The 21,573-nt window shown below is 36.8% G+C and overlaps 1 protein-coding gene across 1 annotated transcript in view; it reads left to right on the plus strand.

The window, feature by feature from the left end:
- The window catches only part of RASGRP1 (RAS guanyl releasing protein 1), a 43,904-nt gene extending 22,701 nt beyond the window's left edge, over positions 1 to 21,203 (plus strand). The window contains exons 5-17 of the mRNA XM_087746623.1: positions 303 to 434; positions 1,539 to 1,692; positions 4,889 to 5,062; positions 5,747 to 5,863; positions 7,642 to 7,917; positions 10,152 to 10,232; positions 10,803 to 10,907; positions 11,956 to 12,065; positions 12,752 to 12,896; positions 13,621 to 13,657; positions 14,261 to 14,407; positions 16,206 to 16,579; positions 18,045 to 21,203. Of these exons, the coding sequence (XP_087602749.1) occupies positions 303 to 434; positions 1,539 to 1,692; positions 4,889 to 5,062; positions 5,747 to 5,863; positions 7,642 to 7,917; positions 10,152 to 10,232; positions 10,803 to 10,907; positions 11,956 to 12,065; positions 12,752 to 12,896; positions 13,621 to 13,657; positions 14,261 to 14,407; positions 16,206 to 16,579; positions 18,045 to 18,179 (1,987 nt within the window). The 3' untranslated portion in view covers positions 18,180 to 21,203. The remainder of the gene's footprint in view (positions 1 to 302; positions 435 to 1,538; positions 1,693 to 4,888; positions 5,063 to 5,746; positions 5,864 to 7,641; positions 7,918 to 10,151; positions 10,233 to 10,802; positions 10,908 to 11,955; positions 12,066 to 12,751; positions 12,897 to 13,620; positions 13,658 to 14,260; positions 14,408 to 16,205; positions 16,580 to 18,044) is intronic.
- The last annotated feature ends 370 nt before the right edge of the window (positions 21,204 to 21,573 follow it).

The raw sequence follows: 21,573 nt of genomic DNA on the forward strand, positions 1-21,573 counted from the left end.
CAGCATGTATATTATCTGGATTTAATGTGAAAGTAGAAATTTTAATATTGAATTTATTGCACACATATATGTAGTATAGTTCTCTACAGCATTAAGCCAGGTAGTTTCTAATTCATTTTTAATCTTGAAATTTTGATTTTTTGATAAAATCAACATAGCCTAGGAAAAGCATCTAAAAGCAAGATTTCTCCCTTGAACTTGGTCAAGAAGAAATACAACTACAATACAATCTGAATTTCAGCCTTACTGATGTTAGAGCAAAACCTTTATTTTTGTGTTTCTGTATTTTCAATGTGCAATAGGTATTGGATTACAGAGTTCTGGGTTATGTTCAAAATGGACTCTAAACTATCCACAACTATGGAGGAATTTCAAGAACTGGTTAAAGCTAATGGTGAGGAGTTACACTGTCGTCTAATTGACACAACTCAAATGTGAGTGCCAAAGTTTCAATATGCTTGGAAAACAAACTTTTGCTCTGAATTTCCTTTATTCAAATATAACATCTCTCCAGTATAGCAGGATAATGGTCCTATAGTGGGTTAATTTGAATAAGTCATGTTATCTGTTCTTAGAAGAGTTTATACATCATTATAGATTAAATATATATTATGTAGAGGAACAGAATGCCTTTTGAGAATGGCTGAGGTTGAATTTAACTGCTGTGTAGACTTTGTGCTGATTCTCTATGCTAGATAAATTTTACTGTATCCGGGGAACTTAGAAAATGTGTAGAGGCCTAATGATTTTGAAAGATCACTTGAAGTCAATGAGAAAGGAGAATACATTTTGACTGGGTAACAGATGAGGTTAAAAAAGTGTGTTTGTATTTTTAACACCAAAGGTAAGCGTGAAGATATAGTTTATTGCATTGTCAAACTCTTGGTACTATTTTATGTGATTTTAGTTATGAAATTACTTGTCCTGTCAAGAATAAATCCTACAGCTATACATCACATAGTTCCTTCTTGGGAAGGCAACCTTCCTTGTTATATGAGTATAAGATAGTTCTGTGGAACTGTATAGCACTGTCAATTCATACTTCGGTTGGAAATGCACAGGCAGAAGCAGAGCAGAATGTGGCATACATTTTTATATCTGATTATGAAAGAGGATATTTAGTTTTTCAAATCCAATTAAATTTCATTACCACATGGGTGAATAGCATAGGGGGACAGTTCCTCCTCGGAAGCTGGTCAAGGAAATCTGTAAGAACTATTAAATGGAGGAGCACTGGATGTGTTCAATGAAGACAAAATTATGGACAGCAGTTCTGGAAGTGCAATATATAATCTCATGCTGTTTAGTAATATAGTTGTACTTACGTGCTACATCAATATAATACTTAAAGACTAACAACGATGTTTTGTCATATAATCTCTAATGCGTGAAAGGAGCTTGCTGTTTAGAAATTAAAATAATTCACCTTTTATTGCAGTAAGGCATGCAAACAATATTATTTTTCTATTAGGGAGAGAGGAAAAGTTGCTCTTCAGAAAATAACTCAGGGTAATTCTGTTCTAAAATTTGTCTAAAAGAAATTCTAGGGATTGGTCTAGAAAGCTGACACAGCGTGTAAAGGCCAACACCAGTAAGAAACGGAAAGTCTCGCTTCTTTTTGATCACCTTGAGCCAGAGGAGCTGTCAGACCACCTTACCTATCTTGAATTTAAGTCTTTCAGAAGAATATCAGTAAGTGATATTTATTTATTTATTTATTTATTTTAAACAAAGATGGGAAGGACGTAGGAAAGATGGGAGAGGGGTAGTACAAGATTAACGCTGCAGTGCAAGCTGTTGGACAAGCTGAGTCTGTGTCCAGACTTTTTGTTTTACTAGCGTTGAAGGTGGCCAGTGGTACTTATTCGGAGTACATACCCTTTTGCTGCAGTCGTTTGAGAGAGGGAGAGTGAACCTTTTAAGCAACTGTGGAACAGAGTCGGGGCAAGGTCAGTCGGAAGGAAGAGCAGTAAAGAGCATTTGATCTTCTTCCAAATAATCTCTTTTTGTTAGAACAAGCAGTGTCATTGGGCACAGGAACAAGCAGACTCCTTTGACTCAAATCAGTAATCATGCTGAAATGGGATGAAGGAAACTTGGAATATTTTCCTAGAATGCTAACCTCCTGTGGCTGTAGGAAACAGTGCAGCATTCTTGTGCAGTCACTAATGGACTGTCTGTATAGAAGGTGTCCACTGGACTCTGCTTGCCATTTTTGATTGTGCATAACAAAATAAAGACTAAGGATAAGAAGGCACTTGAGAAAATGCCATTTTTTAATGTAAGGGGGGTTTAAAATATTTTATTAGACAAGCTTTCAAGTACCCAAACAATTCTTAAGGATTTCTCATTTATGTTTTCTTTAATTTGATTTTTCTCAGCTATGTTAGTAGCTGATAAGATGCTAACTTCCCTACGCATCTTGGCTTCACTTGCATCCTAGTATTGCTATAACATTACTTCTATTCAAACGTGATACAGTTCACACATGGAAAAGAAAAGTGGACATTAGAGACCGAAATCTAAGATGGTTGCAAAGTCAGTGTGATGATAACAGTGAAAGCAAAGTGGGCTTTTTAGGGGTTTTTGTTTGTTTTGGTTATTTAGTGGTTTTTCTTTGAAGCACTACAGTTTGAAGATGAAGTCTTGCAAGGAAAGGAGCTCTCAATAGATTGTGGAAGATTTCACAGTCGTGTGTTAGTGTACTTTATTTTGAGCTGACAGTACATGACTCTTCATGTTTTATGTTAAATTCAAAAAGCCATAGAACCAAAGTCATGCACAGATTGCTGCCTGTAGGCAGTAATAATATGCAAAGCTTATGTAACTCTTAACATTTTCAAGCTCTGTGCAGACATAAAGTAAATAATGATTAATGAGCATAACAAATATAATTGCAGTCAGAGTGTCAGATATGTCATAGAGTTCCAGCAGTTACACACTTGTATGCATTTTATATGCGGCATCCTTGCATATGTTTTGGTATAAATTGAGTGTACCAAAACCTCAGATCAGAAAATAATGTGTAATTAATAAATAGCTATATTCATTAACCCTTTGCAGAATGTGTTCATGATACACTAAGCCACAGAATGCTTTTGTTATTCTAACATGGCAGCCTATACTGGGAGGAAGGCTGCAAATGACCTGCTGTGTTATCAGTTACTGGAATAACTATTCATAGGTTCGGTCATTTGAAAGTCAGAAAGGAATATTTGATCCCCTGATTATATACAGCACACAGCAAAATCTTCCATAAGGCACCATGTATCTTGCAGCAAAGAAAAATGCAGGGAGTGGTGTTCACAGAGTAATGACTGCAGGTATGCTGGTGTTTGGAAACCATTTTAATTTGTAGTTATAAAATAAAAAGAATCTGGATTCTGCTTTGCTGTTGGGGCTCATAAGTTAGTCATTGCAGTATCAGACTCCTGCATTATTTAAGTACCTGGACTTCTCTACCATATCTGCCACTAACAATCTTGTTACAGCTGACCTCGTTAATAAATTCTTGCTCCAAAATTATTTCGAAACATTAAGTAGTATGTTAGATATAAATTTGTTCAGCATTTAAAAAAAGTATTTTCTGAAGGAGAGAGCTGCTGAGAACAAAATAAAATTAATCAAACTGATTCATAATTGTACTGAAACTGTTATGAAGTCCGTAATTATGTAGCCAGAAATTGAAAAATTATCTATCTGTATAGAGTAGTTACTTAAATTTCAAGATCCAGCCAAATCTGGCTGGAGTTCAAAATTCAAACAATAATTGTAAGTAAGTACTATGTAATCTCAGAGACAGCTCTACTTATTACTGTTAATGTTTCTTCCATTTCTAATTTAATAAGGGGGCTAATCCAGACATGTCTGCTGTCATATCTGCTTTTTAAAGTGTTAATAGTTCTTATTAAATGGATGGAAAAAAAATTTAAAAAGTGGAGAGAAAGTGAGAGGGGGAGCAAGAAACAAACAGCAGCCTGACAATTTATGACCTTTTATTAAGGATCAATTCCATTCAGCATATTTCTGTGGCCTTAAGAAAGGAATATGTGTCTATTACAGCTATGAATGTTTTTGGTAAGATGTTAGTATTAGTGGTCATAATAAAGAATGGAGGTATAAATCCTGTGTCACCTTTTCTGATGATTCAAATTCTTGTGTATTCTTATTAATGGACAAATCAAAAGAATGGATAAACATTGCATCAACAAAACCAAATGATTGCTTCTCTTTGATCTTAATGGGGAGAATGGCTTAAAAAAAAAATCTATTTGTCACATACAGGTGTCTACTGAACAAGTTTAGATCACTTTGGTTAAATAAGAGAATCTCACAAGCTGTATTAAAAATATTAAGGAATCTGTAGCCCTTATTCTTAATGGTCTTATCTCAGTTTTATATTAATCTCATTGAACTTGCTTTTTTTTATTACTGTAGCTTAATTCAGAAGTGTGCCCTAGCTACATAAACAGAACGCTTAACTTCCTTAAACGATCACTGAGTTGCTAGATTACACTTTAAATTCAGTTTAACCTTCCCTGTAGAAGCGTAGATTCAATGAATCTATGGAGCCACTGAGGCTAGGAGGAAAGCCCCAATTCTACTCATCCTAGGGTTTATAAGAGCCAAGGCTCCTGAGATATATGTGATGCAAATGATGTGATACACATTATGGCAAAAAGATGCTTTCAGTTAATTCAATTAGTGCAAGCCTTCTGCTTTGAACTGAACAAAGCTTTTACAAGGGAGAGATTTCAGTCTTATGGGTATTTGAGGTGTAAAATATATCTTGTATATTTCATTTGAAAAGCAGACCTGTATCTGCACACAGATCATGAGGTGTATGAAACTGTAGATGAGTGTTCATTTACACTTCTTTTTTTTTAAGTTCTCAGATTATCAGAACTACATTGTGAATAGTTGTGTGAAAGAGAATCCAACAATGGAAAGATCAATTGCTCTTTGCAATGGTATCTCTCAGTGGGTGCAGCTAATGGTTCTTAGCAGACCAACACCACAGCTTCGGGCTGAAGTGTTCATCAAGTTCATTCATGTTGCACAGGTCAGTTAAATTTTGACACGTGTGGTGTTTATTTTGTCTTTCTCTGCTACAGCCCTTTAGTTTCTCTTCCCATGCTACTACTGTAGGGTCAGCTGGGAGTGTTGGCACTGGTCTCCTGGTTCATACATACAGCATGCCTACACAAGTATGCTGTGGTTTCATACCAAGTATTCAGATATTACAGTGTCATGGCACCACGACTTTCTTGTATCCATTCTGAAGAAATTGTTTTCACTGAAAAACTAGACTTGCTTTTGAATCAGCTAGTAAGATTCCAAGCTGTGACTGCCTACCTTTCCAAAGCATGACCCACTATCATGCCTTTGGCCATAAGTATAGAATCATAGAATTGTTAAGGTTGGAAAGGACCTCTGAGATCAAGCCCTACCTGTTAACCTAACTGCCTGGTCCACCTCTAAACCATGTCCCTAAGCACCACATCCACACCTTTTTTTAATGCTTCCAGGGACTGTGATTGTACCACTTCCCTGGGCAGCCTGTACCAATGCCTAACCATTCTCTCCGTGAAGAAAAAAATCACAGCTCATTACCAAAATGAATGAAGTCAAATGTCTAGTGGCACAAAACTTGTAAGACTTCAGAGGAAATGTAGAATTTGAATGTGCATATTGAACAACTTGAACCTTTACATAATAAATACCGATTGTTTGTATGTCAACACAGAAGCTCCACCAGCTGCAGAATTTCAATACGCTAATGGCAGTGATAGGCGGTCTCTGTCACAGTTCCATTTCCAGACTCAAGGAAACAAGCTCATGTGTTCCTCATGATGTAATTAAGGTTGGTATTGCTCCTGTAAGTTTTACAAATAAGATAACTTATAACTTTTTTGTCACTGCACACACAAAAAACCAAACTTACTTCATTAGATAAGAAGGGGAGAAAGACAGAAAAAAAGAAAAAGGAAGAATTCCTTTGGTTTTGAAGGGTTTTTCTTTGCCATTTCATCTCTACAACACCAGTTACTCCTACACTTCTAACCCCACCTTTCTTCAAGATTTGTATAGCTTCTCTAAAGTTTCTCTTTTAATACTCAGATGTGACAAGCTGCATTTTCATTTATATGCAGTAGTACAGAATGGCATTCAAACATGAAAGCAGATAACTGGATCCTAGAACATTTGAGAACAAAACTATTGTCATCCATAGCAACATTGACCATGCTGAGTCTATGAAATGCTAGCACAGACCTCTGCACTTTGAGTTTAAAACTAAAAGGACCGGTTTTGTTCATCTGATCTTTCCCTGTGACAGATTTTATCTAGTTCAGACTTGAACAAACTTAGCCCTAATACACACATGTTACAATAGAGTGGAATGTTAGGAATCAGTTGTAATTTCCAATTAAATTCTTGTGAAATACAGATGGATATATTTTTGGCTGAGATTCTGGCTACTAAAACTGTGAAGGAGAGCCTATTTTTTAGCAATGAAATGGCTTCTTAAATGACTTCTTAGGAGACTAATATGCTTTATTATTTTATCACGTTTGGGGCCTGAAAGATTTCAAATAGGTATCTAATGAAACTGTTTTGATCACAGTTTATTTGAACAGCTTGAATGAACAGTGCATACCTGGAGTATAAACCAGAAATATGACCTCCCACTGATAATGGCTGCAGCTCTCAGGATCTATAAAACCAGTTACCACATTTATTTTAGAAGCATGTTGTTTTACAAATTTTGTCATTGTGAGGAGTGGACTGCATATGTGTCCATCATTTGAATAACTTTTTGCATCAAGAAATTGTATACAAGCGCTAATAGAAAGCAGGAAAATAAAGGCTGGTAATTAGTGACTTGAGAACATACTTTAAAGTTTAACTATAATGAACAGTTTGTGAAGGTTAAAAATCAAGTGGTTAGGCAGGAACTTCCACAAGAAAACATTGGTCCATTGATTTTATAATGTTAAGAGTCAGCTTTGTACCTGTATAGTCTTAAACAAGAAAAATATTTATACTGCTAGACTTAAGATTTATTTGGCCTTTACAACAAGTCCAATATATTGTTTCTTCTTCATTTTCATGGAAAAAAAGTTTTCTTAAAAGCACAGATGTGCCACCTTGAACTGTAGTAAGAGTTCTGGTCATGCTGTGGTGGGACCATAGCACAGTGTAGGGTTTCTCTGGCAGGACTTTCCAATTCCAGCAATTCCAGCTGGTGACCTGGAAGCCAGAGAAGTGCGTTCCACATTTTAATGTGAAGATGCTTGCTTTTATGAAGGTCAGAGAGCTTGTGCTGTGCTTATGCATTAACTGCATACACATCCCCTTGATTAGAGAGGATCCTATTTCTTTTCATTGACTAAATAAGGAATGTAGGAAGATTGGCATTATAGATTAAGCTATAGATTAACTATCCATAGTTATATATTATAGACAGTTAAATTAGGTGGGGTGAATACCTAGGTTTCATTTTCAGCCTAAAGTTTAAAAATCCGTTTCAAGAGTCATTGTGAGTAAACCCCTTAACAATAATGTGGGAAATTCTTGTGCTGTATGACCAGAACAAAGCCAGTAACCAATGTTGATTTTTTGTTTTCTTTTTATTTTTAGGTTTTTAATGAAATGACGGAACTGCTTTCATCTTACAGAAATTATGATAGTTACCGACGTGCCTATAATGAGTGCAGTAACTTTAAGATCCCAATCCTTGGGGTCCACCTGAAAGACTTGATATCACTTTATGAGGGCATGCCAGACTACTTAGAGGACAAAAAAATTAACATATACAAACTATACGCTCTGTATAACCACATAAATGAGCTGATACAACTCCAGGAAATGCCACTTCCCCTGGAGGCTAATATGGACCTTGTTCATTTGCTTACAGTAAGTCTGTTAGATGAGATAAATACCTCCATTTTAAAAATAATTTCATATACCTCTCAAGCAACTAAGTAGAGAATTCCATTAATTATAAATACATAATATTGTAAGATTTTTATTTTCCTTAAGGAAATGTACAATAATAGAAGAAGAGAAAAATTTACTGATACTGATTTATCTGGCAGCAAGGGTAGAAATGTCTGTTCAGCAGTATGCTTCTAATTATTTCTCTAAAGGAAGGAAATGTATGTTTCTGCTTCACTAAGGAAGCACTCTGAATCCTCTGCTGATTAAGCCCAAATAGGGAGAAAGGTAGAAAACTTCCTTAGATGCACCTTGGAGGCAGAAGATTGCATACAAAGCTTGTTTGTGTTGAACACACAAACTTTCACATAAAAGTTCAGTTCCTCAAGATGTGTAGAGTTAAGCATACCACATTTCTAGCCAAGTTTCTTCTGGTCAGACTAAAAAAAACTGTCTGACATAAATGTTAGTTAAATATAGTTGTTGTATTACTCTTCCAGTCGTATCTAGTCAGTGCCATTTTTACTAACAAAATTGATACTACCTAGGACGTATGTCACAACAGTAGTTTTTAGCTTCTCCTAGTAAGTTAAAATACTACCTTTTATTAAAAGAGTAAATCTACCTTTCATGTTTCTCAGTTTTGTTTGGCCTTAAGTACCTCAGCTTGGAAAAACTAGATAGGCTGCTTCCACTTTCTGGTTACAAGCCCTGTTTCAGCAGAAAGTTAATAGATAAAAATGCTTATGTGCTTGAGGTTATTTGTTCTTTCTGGGAGTGCTCGTGTGTGAAATTAAGCACATCTGCTCAGGGCCTGTAATAGAGCTACATAGAGTGGTGAATTTCTTCCTGCTAAATATTTTAAATGTTTTGTCTTGAATTATTAAGTCTCCCTCCCCTTTTTTTTAAGTAATGTTTTATAAAAATGGCTATTACAAATATGTAGAAATTTGGCCACAATTTCATGCAGCTACATATGACAGGACATAAATTAAAAGAAATACTTCATTTCAAAGCAGGAGCTTCTAATCTGCTAATATTCCAAGGCACATAATTTTCCTGTTTGTTCCCTGATTTTTCCAACAGTCTTTCTTCTTCTTCTGTTTCCGTTAGTCATATGCTTTCCCAATAGCAGGCAAATCAGTTTGAAGAAGTATTAGTAATTACATACATAAGTCAATAATTCATGGAAGTATCGTAGCATTTGGACTTTTGTTTTTTGAGTCTCAGAAACTACTTTAAGATTTTCCCAAGGAACTAAAATTATTCATTATTATGACTACAACAGTAATTCTTGCAGTTGTTTACAAGAAAGTTATTGCATATGTGCAATTTGAGTAAGGTTATACATTGGATAAAATAGCATATTTTGGTTACTTAGTTTATATACATATGCCTGCCACAATCTTGACTTTCTGTAACAAATTTGTATTTTCTTTGGACTTGCCATAAATTGAGGCTTGTAACACATTTATGTGTGGCTTTTCTATTTAATCATGTCTGGTGTGAATATTTTTCTGTAAATATTCAAAAAGCGTCATGTTACCAGTCTTCTATCTTAGCTTAAAATTTGTTTCCAGTCAATAAAATATTTGTTATACTATTTTCTAGGACACTTGCAAAAGCAAAGGTATAAATTTGATAATTTTTTCAAATTCCTTTATTTACCCAGGTGCAATGTTTCTCGCTTTACATAACTGCTGTTGACAGCTAAAGGTTCTCACTAAATACATGCAAGTCCATCTTTTATCCTCATCATATACTTTTTAGTTCAACAGGGTCACAGCTGGATTGGATAAACATGACATGTTTAAACAAGTGTTTTCTGAGAATTTGAGTTGATGGACAGTTTCATTGGAATGGTGCTTTTGTGCTTAGCTGCACAATAAACTGCTTGAATATTAAGGGACTAACAGGTTTTTTTTCAGGTTACTTATTAACTGACTGCTAGTTATGCCTAGAGTCACCTGCTGTGCTAATGACTGTAGATGTGTAATGTTACAGATTTCCAGATAATGGCAATAACAGTCTGGAATTTAGAAATGTACCCGTTTCAAATCACTGTGAACACGCGTGCAGCTCAAGTGCATTTTTTCTAGGTGCAACCTAAACTAAAAATTAATCCACCAAAAAATATTAACGCATGCCAGGAACAAGTATATCAAATAGTAGCAACAGTTTTGGGATTAAACTGATGTTGTGTTTGTTTTCAGCTGTCCCTTGATCTCTACTACACAGAAGATGAAATTTATGAGCTTTCATATGCACGAGAGCCACGAAGTCACCGAGCTGCCGTAAGGGCCTCTCCAGATTCTTAACAAAAAGATTTTTTTTTTTATGAGTAATGTAACTTTTATCCCTTGCATTTATTTTATTTTATTTTATTTTTATTTTTTTATTTTTTATTTTATTTTTTTATGCTAAATTGAAAACATTTTAGCTTTATAGACTGAGCAAAATCTGTTAAAGCATAAATTGTTTGGTTGATGATGAAGCCTAAGCTAGAATATATAGGAGAGTTGACACAATATCAGGTTTTATAATATGAACACAAACACAAATGAAGTTACTTGTGTAGAGACATGACATCACGTTCAATCTTTGCAATTGATACTGATTCTTTTAAATGAAGAATTCTTATGTGATTCAGATGATGAAACCCATGAGTGTCATATTCTAGTTTTGTTCCTGTTTTATAAATATGGAAAAGATGGTGAATTTACAGGGCTGTCAGTGAACTGTCACAATTTAAGGAATGACCACTGTTTTGGACAGTTCAGGGAAGAGCTTCCTCTGAAGTACCATGTAATTATCAGAAGCATGATTTTGGGTCCAACAGGCCATTTCTGTTCAATTTATTCCAGCCTTTGACACCCTCCAGACCACCAGTAGTTGCAGACTGGGCCTCAGGAGTAGCCCCAAAACCTGATCCAAAAACCATCAGCAAACATGTTCAGAGGATGGTAGATGTAAGTATGGTTGGCCCATTTACCTTACATATCAGTCTTAGCCTTAATCTCTAGGTATGAGAAGATACAAAGAAGGGAAAAAATACTGGACACATTCAAAGCTGTGCTGAGTTTGTAAGCGCTTCTCTCCTCACAAACACATATTTCTGCCTAGCTGTAAATAGCAGCGGCGGCCCGTGAGGCATGGAAGGAAATTCCTTAAATGGCTAAGGAGCCAGCGCGGAGTGTGAATGCTGGTTCGTATGCTTCCAGAGTCATTCTTCCAAGGAGCCAGGGAGTCCATTTCTACCAGGGACTCCAAGATCATGTTATTGGTGGAGTCTGAAAGTGGGCCTCTCAACGGCTTTGTTACTAGCAGCCATTGCTGTTTCTGTGTCTTTTGGGTCACCCGTTTTACTGGAAATCATCAAGTAAGCTCAGGTGATTGATTCCAAAACTGACAGAGAGAGAGAGGTAAAGAGTTTGTCTTTATGTCCCTGCTTCATTTCTTTTCTTTCTAAACGCTGCTAATATTGCTAGGTATCCTTTGATACACTGTTTTGGAATGTATTTCTAAACTTGGCATAGGTGTGCTCCTTGCCTTAGGGCCAGAGGCAAACAGTAATGTTTCACAAGTGGAAATAGGTGTCCACATGACAATTCTGTCATCTAACTACTTTTCACATAACATTGACCTGATGAAATAAGCTAGGCAGCTACACTGATTTGGCTACAGAGATCATCACTGAGAGCACTAATTGAGAGCATTAGTTCCAGCTGTATATGTAGGCCTGGACATAATGATCTTAAAGCGAAACTAAAAAAGAGCTGTCATTGTGTAGTGAAGCATTTAGTCCAGGCTATGTTTACTTATCTGTATTTTGCTACAAATCAGGAAATGATAATGCTGCTTTAGCCTCAAGCAAAAAAAAAAGCAGTTAAACTGTTGCACTGTTTAATAGATACTGGGAGAAAGTGGGAGAGGAAATCCATAAATATTGTGGAGACTTTCTAAAGTGGTAATTCAGCCTGTCCTCATTATAAACTATTCTACTATTATCTTGCACAGTCTGTCTTCAAAAATTATGACCATGATCAGGATGGATACATTTCCCAGGAAGAATTTGAAAAGATAGCCGCCAGTTTTCCATTCTCATTTTGTGTAATGGCTAAGGACTGGTGAGTACATACAAATCTCTTTTAGCCTAGTTCTGCTTATCACTTTGTAGCATATGTTTTGGGAAGGTGTTTTGGGGTTTTTGTTCTTAAATTTTATTTCTGTCATTAGGGTGGTAAAATCATCCTGTTCACCCACAAGTAGAAGTGAAAACATTACTGACAAAAGCATCTTCTAAATGTGTTGTGAATGACATCTTCATGAGTTTACAGCAGTGGTAACCAGGCTGATGTAGGAGGAAGAAACAGATAACAGAAAAAGAAATATTTTTTTGAATGATGTTCAGCATATACTACTAAAGAACTTTCCTAAGATGAACCTGTCCCTCAAAAATAGAGAACTGGCAAATGGATATTTTCATTAAATTAAGAACATTTTTCTTAACATATTTAAAGCATGGAAAAATACAATAGTGATTATTCAGAGGTTTTCTGTGAAGTAGTTTTGAGGTTGCATCACATATGCAGATATTTCATTTATCCTTACAGGCTGCATTTTAAATGTGTAGATAAGCTTCTGTAGACTTTGGGAGCAGCTGACAAGATTACTGAGGTCACTGTAGTTTTTGGCCCATGAAACTATTGCTATTAGAAACTGTGAAGAAAGATATATATATATATATATAATTCTCCTTACGCTTTTAATAAAAATGTATGTCTCACGAACAACTTTTCTTGTTTATTTTCAGGGAAGGTCTGATTAGCAGGGATGAAATAACAGCTTACTTTATGAGGGCGAGCTCAATCTATTCCAAACTAGGACTTGGCTTTGCTCACAACTTCCAAGAGACCACTTACTTGAGGCCTACTTTCTGTGACAACTGTGCTGGATTTGTAAGCTTACCTTTTATGTAAATTATGTTAACGTTGTTTGGAATAATGCCTTTTTTTATTTCATAATCGCCCTGTGTCCTATACGGAAATGAATCTATATAAAACATCAGTGAAGCTACGTAGAACATCAGGCTTCTGCCTGTGTAGCTATTTAAGGTACCTTTTACACCCCTCTTGGCAGTACTATTATCTGTTTAAACATGTCTCCTACCTGGTGGTGTTCGGTTGTGTCACCAAACACAGTCTCAGGCAAGGCTTCCAAATCCAGAGCCTTCCACTCCATGGGGCTGTTAGAACTCATGTCCTGGTACAGACATGAATGTCCCCTGTCTATAGCACAGAAAGATTTAGTAAAACTGACTGTCCTACCAATCCCCAGTTTAGCTGGGATCAACCAAGGATGCTGAGATAGAATTCTACATCAACTCCAGCTCCAAACTCGTCTGGGGGCATGTTAGATCTGCTGATGTAGTCATTAGAGACTAACCCAAGCTATTTTGTTTGTGATTGAGGAACACACATAAAATACTCTGTTTACCTTATGCTAAGGAGGTAAATAGTTCATATTTTGACCTTACCATTAAAAGGGTAGAAAACCAAGGTATTCTGCAGGTGTTCAGATCTTAGAAGTGAGTGGAGGTTTCAGTGGATATTTATATCTGGAGGTATCAAATGTGCAGAGAAATATATTAATACATAGTCTTTCTGTTTGTTTGAATTTCAGCTATGGGGAGTCATTAAACAAGGATACAGATGCAAAGGTAAGATACTTTATACTTTGTTAATTTTAATCTATAATTGATGGTGAATGACAAAAAAACCTGATCATCCTGAGATGCTGTGTCTATGGACCTATTTAATCTGACCTCTCAGGGAGGAGAAGACTGATTCGAGAATAGTATGACAGACAGATGGTCCAGAAGAAATGCAAAGATGAAGGAACTCATAACTGATAGCTCTAACCCTTTGCAAAACATCACTGAATCCAGAGGGTTTGGGACCAGGCCCTTCTGTTCCAATGGGCGCAAACACCAACACACTATGAAAACTGTGCAACACATTCACAATGTGTATTTTGCAGTTTTCTTCCTCATACAGGTATCTGCTTTCTCTGCAACTCCTACAGTCAGAATGCTGTTACAACTGAATGTTGCTATTTTGTATTTTCACAATGAAAAAGTTTTAGGCATATATATCAAAGGGATGTCATTGGTCTGTTTACCAGATGCATGTTGTTACAGGTAATGCCTGTAGAGAACACCAAAGCAGCTTTCTTGCTTCCTGGAGAGGCAACACAGTGTGAGAGCTGATGTTAGATGCTACAACAGAGCCACTGAATCATGTAAACTTTGTTTTGTTCACAGACTGCGGAATGAACTGTCACAAGCAATGCAAAGACCTGGTTGTGATAGAGTGCAAGAGAAGACCCAAAACTTCAGTTGCAGACAGCAGCCCAACATCTGCTCTTGCTTCAAGCCTCTGCCCAGTAGGAGTCAAAGAGCAATTCCATGGTGAGAAAAGATCACATTAAAAAGATCAAAAGATCTAGATAATCTTTCCTTTGCTCCTTTTTCTTTTAAAGCTGAGTTGTATAGCATCGTTTTAGGTTTTGTTAGTCAGCTGCAGTGTTTTATCAACATATAAACTAGAACCAGGCGTAAGCGAGCCTGGATCAAGTAACACCATTCCAGTTCTAGTCTGAATACATAAGGACTTCCTTTCTGGAAGATGTCTTGTTACTGTGTGGTGCACAAATTCCACAAAAACTGAGTAAATCTTCTGCCAGACTCTCATGAGAACTAGATGCCACGAACTGAACAGCTGACAGGTTCCCTTAACTCTCTCACCTTGTGACAAGCAGGTCTTGGTACACTCCAGTTTTTTACCATTGTTGTCACAGTGACTACTGCACTGGTACAATTCTGACTGAGATTTCAATGTGGAGTTTATAAAGTCAGTTCACTTACATATCTGTGTACTAGGAAAACCAAGAGCTAATTGTGTTTATTTTTTCCACTTCAGTAGCTGAATCCACAACTCCTCTTCATCAGTCCATCTTTCATTTAATCAGAAATGAAAAATCTACACCTCTCTGTTCTTTTCTCCTCATATCAAACAAGCTATATAAACTTTTCCTATTGTGTATTACCAGGTAGGCCTCCAAAGGAGGAAGTGTTGTCCTTGAATAAGACCTCAGGCTACTTTTGTTTTGTTTTTTCTTTTGATTTTGATGTTCCAACTCTCTCCGTACTCACTTTCTTTAAATTTCTCTCCTGCTCTTTGCCTGTATCTAATGTTCTTCCAATCTACTTCTTGCCACTTTGATATCAATCTTTTGTGTTGTATTTAAGATTCATACTGGATTCCATCGTGGGCTTCCTTTTAGCACTTACATGGAGCACAATGCAGCCCGTTTCTCTTGATAACTGACCACGTGCATCTCTGTGATTGCACCTGCAATGGCTGCAGCACTGCATAATAACCACCTCGTGGGATGTCACGCTTATAGGGAGATTGAACTGTAGCATGTTGCCCCATCATCACCCACTGTGCCAGAATGTGGTACCTCTCAATGTTACATCATGTTGAAGAATGAGAATTCAGGTCTAGGTTGAAGGTGTAAGCCTCATCTGCTCATCCATATCCTCATTTAATTCTCCAGAGCCTGCAGCAGCTACTGGACTGACTTTGTTCTTTCCCCTCATGTGTGTGAAAATTTTGTCTTCTTCCAAACAACAGAAATTACTTATCTGAAACAAGTCTTTTTTAAATCCTTCAATCACATTTTTTGCCCACTGCTTCTAACATTGTGGGGTTTTTTCCCCCGTCCATCCATTTTTACTTTTAACTGCAAAAGTATTTTAGGATGACCTATAGAAAAGCAGTGTAAAATTAAAAATGTCATTATTTCACCTGTATAAAGTGGATGATGTAAGTTGTATCTTACAGCTGCAAGTTGTGATAACACTGAACTAATACCCAGGTTTAATCTTCCAGCCCTTCACTAAGATCAATGGTCTATATAAAACGTCTTAGCCACCTAGAGGTTTTTTTCTAGCTGACCTTGATGGTACACCTGTTTTCCTCTTACTGATCCATGTTTATGTTACTGAGACAGGGCAAAGAGTTGTTCCAAGAGACACAACGTTGAGAAACTTCCAGTGACACCTATTTTGGAGAGCAATGAATCTAAAATCAATAAAGAATAGATGTTGGTTTAGTTATTAAACTCATGTTTAATTACTGTGCCTCCTGTTTCTCCTTTCCTGGGATAAGATCTTGATTCAATTTACCATATATATTCTACAGGACAAGAGGAAGGACCATTCACATTTCCTAATGGAGAAGCAGTGGAACACAATGAAGACAGCAAGGACCGAACCATTATGCTCATGGGTTCCTCAGCTCAGAAAATCTCAGTGAGACTGAAACCAGCTGTGGTTCATAAAGGTACACAGACTGATCCTGTATTGCTGGCTGGTGATGTATCTCATAGGCAGACAGAGAAGAAAGAACATAGGATGCCAGAAAATCCTTATCTCCAAGCAGCTCCACCATCCCCATGTCCAAGCCCAATTCTAGGCCGCAGAAAAGCATATGTTAAATGGGAAAACAAGGACTTCAGCCAGAAAATGAAGGAGGAGCATCACAGCTGTAAACCCTCATACCAGGAACTTGAGCAGGTACATACATGATGAAACAACTTCTGTTTTACACAACAGCACTGTAAAGTGGTTGGAGGGTGTGGGGGAGTTGGATGGGTGGGAAGGTGTCACCTTACTCCAGTGTAATTAATTGCCAGAACAATCCATGAGTGGCATCATAAATTCTTAGCTACTTTAACTCCAGGCGATCTCCACTTCAAGCATAAGTTTTAGTACTAGTATAGGGCTTAGGGAGTATAATTTTGAAGCCTTTATTATGATTACACTGTGATCCCTGTCAGTCTTAAAAGTGACAGGCAAGAATGTGACCATAATCTAGTCACTTAGGACAAGATGTTATTCCATAAAATGAGTAACACAGTCCTGAAGTTCTTCCTGGTTTTGGTGGCCTCTGCTCCCCTAAGTGACAGCATATACGGGGCAGGGAGGGCAGGGAACTCTGCTTTTGTTCAACTGACAGTGAATCCCTTCTTTTTTTTGATAACTTTAAGTCACGAAGAAATTTTGCTGTGTGAAGAGACATGATGCCTCTTGCTAGATTTCACCTGCATCAGCCCAGTTGTGGCTCGTGTTACTCTAGAAGTACTCTGACAGAGTAGCTATTCATAAGACTGTGTCACCTCAGATTTGGCCCAAATTCAGGTTTGTGGAAACACCACCTTTCCAGACAGATTAGAGAGACTGTCATAATATCAACAATGCAACTGATGGATGGATCCAGATATTATTGTGAGGAACAAAGGCAGACTTATTTTCATACTTTACTCAATACTATCACTATTCTGAGATGGACCAACATGGAAACAGTCCAACAACAGGACCACAGCCTGATCTTTGAATGATCAGCATAACTTTCAAAGTATCCTTTGCTGTTGATAAAGTGAGCGCATCTTTTATGAAAGATGATTGGTTTATTAAGACAGAGATTAAGACAATTAGCAAGAATCGTCCAGTCCAGACCACTCCTCTTTCAGTCAACAGTACATTCAATATCGACAAGGATGTGAAGTGTGGATGTCCTTGTAAGAACTGGTTCTTTAAAATGTCCCATTCATGTGAGTCCCACAGTGTACACTTGTCCTTGCCCCCTCAGCAGATCCTGACCTCAATTACTGAACAGCAGCTGATGTTATAAATTAATGTTAGATTATTGTACATCAATTTCTGCATTAGTAGAGCAGTAAAGTGTGAGCTGTGTTCTTGTTTCTCCTAGATTTTTGCTGTTATGAGAGGAGCAGCAAAAGGTGGATAAATGCAGGTTGTGGACGTGACTGTCAGATACCAGCTGCTGGAAACTTTTAAGAGTATATACAAAGGGTAGACCAGTGACTATGGAAACGTTCAAATAAGTTACTGGTTCTGTTCCACTGATAAAAGAGCTACACCAACTGACATTTATGCCAGTCAACCTGAATGTACAACCAGACAGTCCTGAAACAAATTCAAAATAAAATAACATTGTCTATTTTTTTTTTTCATTTAGGAAAGAAATATTCTAAAGGCAGACAATGAAGGTTTAAAGATCCAACTGGAACAGGCACATAAAAAAATTGAATCTCTCACAATCCAGAGAAGAAACCATGTAGTTGACAACCTACAACACAGAGACTGCTCCTAGCAGACAAGAGAGGAAATCTCCCGTGGAAGAATGTAAGACTGAAGGTGGGGTTGTGATAAAGCTGCTTTACCAAGTGAACTGGAGAGAAAGCCTGAAGGATGTTACTCTTTACTCAACAAATTTCCATATTAAACATACATTCCCAAATGTATAAATCCATTCCTTTGACTTTTTAAGGTAATTTAGCATTATCTGTGCAATGAAAATACTATCTTCTGGGTTTGCTTTTAAAAAGAGTGACATTGTTGCTGAAGTTTCTGTTCACGATGAAGACCATGTGGATTCCCCAGTGACTTGGCTGCCAGCAGCACACCTTACTCTACAAGTGTTCTGATAAAATAGCTATTAATAAGACTGTGTCACCTCAGATTTGGCCCATTTTCAGGTTTGTAGAAACAAGTGGTTGATAAAGCTGAGTATTTAAGTAAAACTGTGGAAATATTCCATTAAGAGAAACAGTTCCTTCTCATTGTGGCTGAAACCAAGGAAAATCATGAAGTCAACTGTCATCTTTATTTCCAAAGTTTGACAAGAATATTAAAATAAGTAGTTAAGCTAATGATATTTGATTATTTGATTCTTAGGCTTTGTTAAGATAAACTGACAATTATTTTAAACCTCTTTCAGAGCTTCAGAAGTCCTGCTGCTCAAACACTTACCTTTGTTAAGGTAAAATAGATAAGCCTAGAGTTTACATTGAATACTGCTTCCATTTTTGTGTCCCATGCCACAGCTTGGAACACTTAGCCCTCCTCGTTTGGCTTAAGGGATAACTTGTTGTCCACATACAGTAGATATGGGACAAGGCTGATTATTTTTCTCTCATGTCAAAGTGGACACCATTGTTGAGTAGAACCTCGAGGGCCGTATTATGAGGGAAACTGTACAGTAACCCCAGTGCAACAGTTACTGGATTCCAGAGCTCCTAACACCGTCTGGTTCTAACCAAGGTTTCTCCATTTTCTCCTAGATTTCACATGCACTTTAGGTAAAGGGTCAAGATGGGTGTGCTCTTATGTGTGTAAATTTTGTATAGTAAAAGGTGCTAGGGAGGTAACTTAATTTTCTTAAAGCTACAAAGTGTACATATTGTTAAGAGACAACAAAACAGTCTTTCAAGTTACTGATAAATCTACTTGTCAGAATAGCCAATTTTAAAATTGCATATGCATTCCAAGAGAATCTGTACACTTACAGTTGTATAAAACTTGCTTGCATTTATCAAACAGGGATTTGTCATCACACATTTAAACATCAGAAACTGATGACTTTGATATATTTATCTACAAAGTCCACTTAATGCTCCTCAAAACTTGTAAGTTACAAGTCCATTATAGATTGAAATTTAGTCAACCTATTACAATAGCATGTGTGCTTTGTGTTCAGAGTGGTGTAAATGTATGTTCCATCCACAATTTACAGTCATTATCAAGTATATGAATGCTTTATATATAAAAAAGTCCATTTGAAACTACTTGCCAGCTTAGTGATTCTAAAGTCTTGTTTTGAATTTGGATTGTGCTTGCATGTCCATGTATAAGTAAAAACAAATGGAGGGAAATAGTAGTAGTAGATGATTTTCTGTTACTTACTGTAAATAACTGAAACGCATAGGACAAAAAACAGCAGCTGTGAAGATTGTGCAGCTTTTTTTCCTCATACACTAAACCTGAATTATTAACAATTAACATGGAATTGCACTTTGATCAGTGAAGCAATCAGAATGGCTTTCAGGTCATGTCTGCAAACTTGCTTTGCCTATTTTCTGTAAGCTTCTTGACCTTGTCCCTCTATTCAGGGAACTACAGCAAGGCGTATTTCTAATAGGCATTTAGCAAATAAAAATGTTTCTGCAACAATAAACAAGATAAAAGTTGAATATATTTTCATGTATTTTGAAAATACCCCAAAAGAGCAGCTAATCTTGTTGTGCAGCTAAGATGACTGCTTGCTTGCGGTCTAAATTCGGGATTCTAATAGAATTTGTGTGTATGCATATACTTTGTCTACGCTGGGGGGCAGAGATCATGAACAAACTCTTACTTAAAAAGAAAATTCCCTCACATCAGCAGCTGGCCCAAATGCTACTGTGTTACTAGGTCGAGTACTTAAAATTGAGTTACGACCATAGATTTGTACAGTCTTAAATACTTAGTGTTTCTCCGTGTTGTCGTCTTGTTCTTACAAACAATCTGAATGACTTAGAAGGGCTCTGTTTGCAGGAATGTCTTACAGAACAAGCATGTGGTGCTTCAGGTACGCTGAAAACTTCCTGCCTCAAAGTCGTCAGTTGATACTGGAGAATTTCAGAGCTCTCACAGTAGCTTCAGGTTCTCTGTTCACCCAAAGCCCCTTACAAATTTTTTTTTTTTTCTTATTTCTTTTGGGACTTCCTTTTTGCTTTGTGAAAGACTAAATAGCAGAAACTGACTACAGGGATACTGCTAAAACTGACAAAGCTGCCGAACAAAAATCACATCTGTATTAATCTTCAAGCTGCTTTATGCTAGGAAAAAAGATACTATTAAAGTACTCAGTGCTGTTTAAAAGTCATGTTAGCAAACACTGATATTGAAATGTATCTTATCTTGTCATGGTTAATTTAAATGAAAAGAACTTGCCTTTATTCCTACTCCAGGCTCCGCTGTGTTTCTTGTACATACAGGAAGAAAAAAACAAGTGTGTTCCCCCCTCCCCCAACTACTGTTTATTTTTTAAGTGTGAAATCTGATTATTTAAAGATAAAAGTAGCTAGATTAATATCACAATTAACAAGGCAGAGCTACTGTTCATATTCAGATTAAACACAACCACCCTTAAAGTAGCTTATATATGTTTTTGGAAATATGTTTTTGTTACGGTAGCAATCTGTTATTTTGTTGTAACTGATATCTATGGCAACTTGAAAAATTTTTGTTTTAATGCTGTTCGAGAAGATTGAAAAAGTGTACAGACTGTAAAGATTTTATATAAATTGTAAGATTTTTGTTTAATATTTATAATAGAAAAAATATTAAAATTGCACTTCATGCCTCTGAGTTTGTATCTCAAAGAAATCTAAACCACCTCTATTCATCTTCTTTGACTCTGTTACCTGAGACACTTGTGCGGGTTAACCTAGGCCCGGAGCCCTGTGGGCAGCCTCACCTTCTGTCAGCCTTGGAACCTTGCCTGAGGCAGCTAGGTAGTTGCCCATTATTCTTTTGCTATTTTAGTGGTTGGCACAGTACAGACACTGTTTTGCTACTCACTATTCCAAGTATTACCAAGCACAATTCTTCATTAGCACCACCTCTCACGTCTGTTAAGAATGCTAATTCTGAAAAGATTTCACAGCATGATAGCCAAGTTTAAGCAAGGCTTCTGGCTATTACACGCTATTACACATTGTAGC

Source organism: Nipponia nippon, unplaced genomic scaffold (genome assembly GCF_047370975.1).
Source record: "Nipponia nippon isolate SJK-2023a ecotype South Korea unplaced genomic scaffold, ASM4737097v1 scaffold_10, whole genome shotgun sequence".
In the NCBI taxonomy this organism is placed as follows: Eukaryota; Metazoa; Chordata; class Aves; order Pelecaniformes; family Threskiornithidae; genus Nipponia; species Nipponia nippon.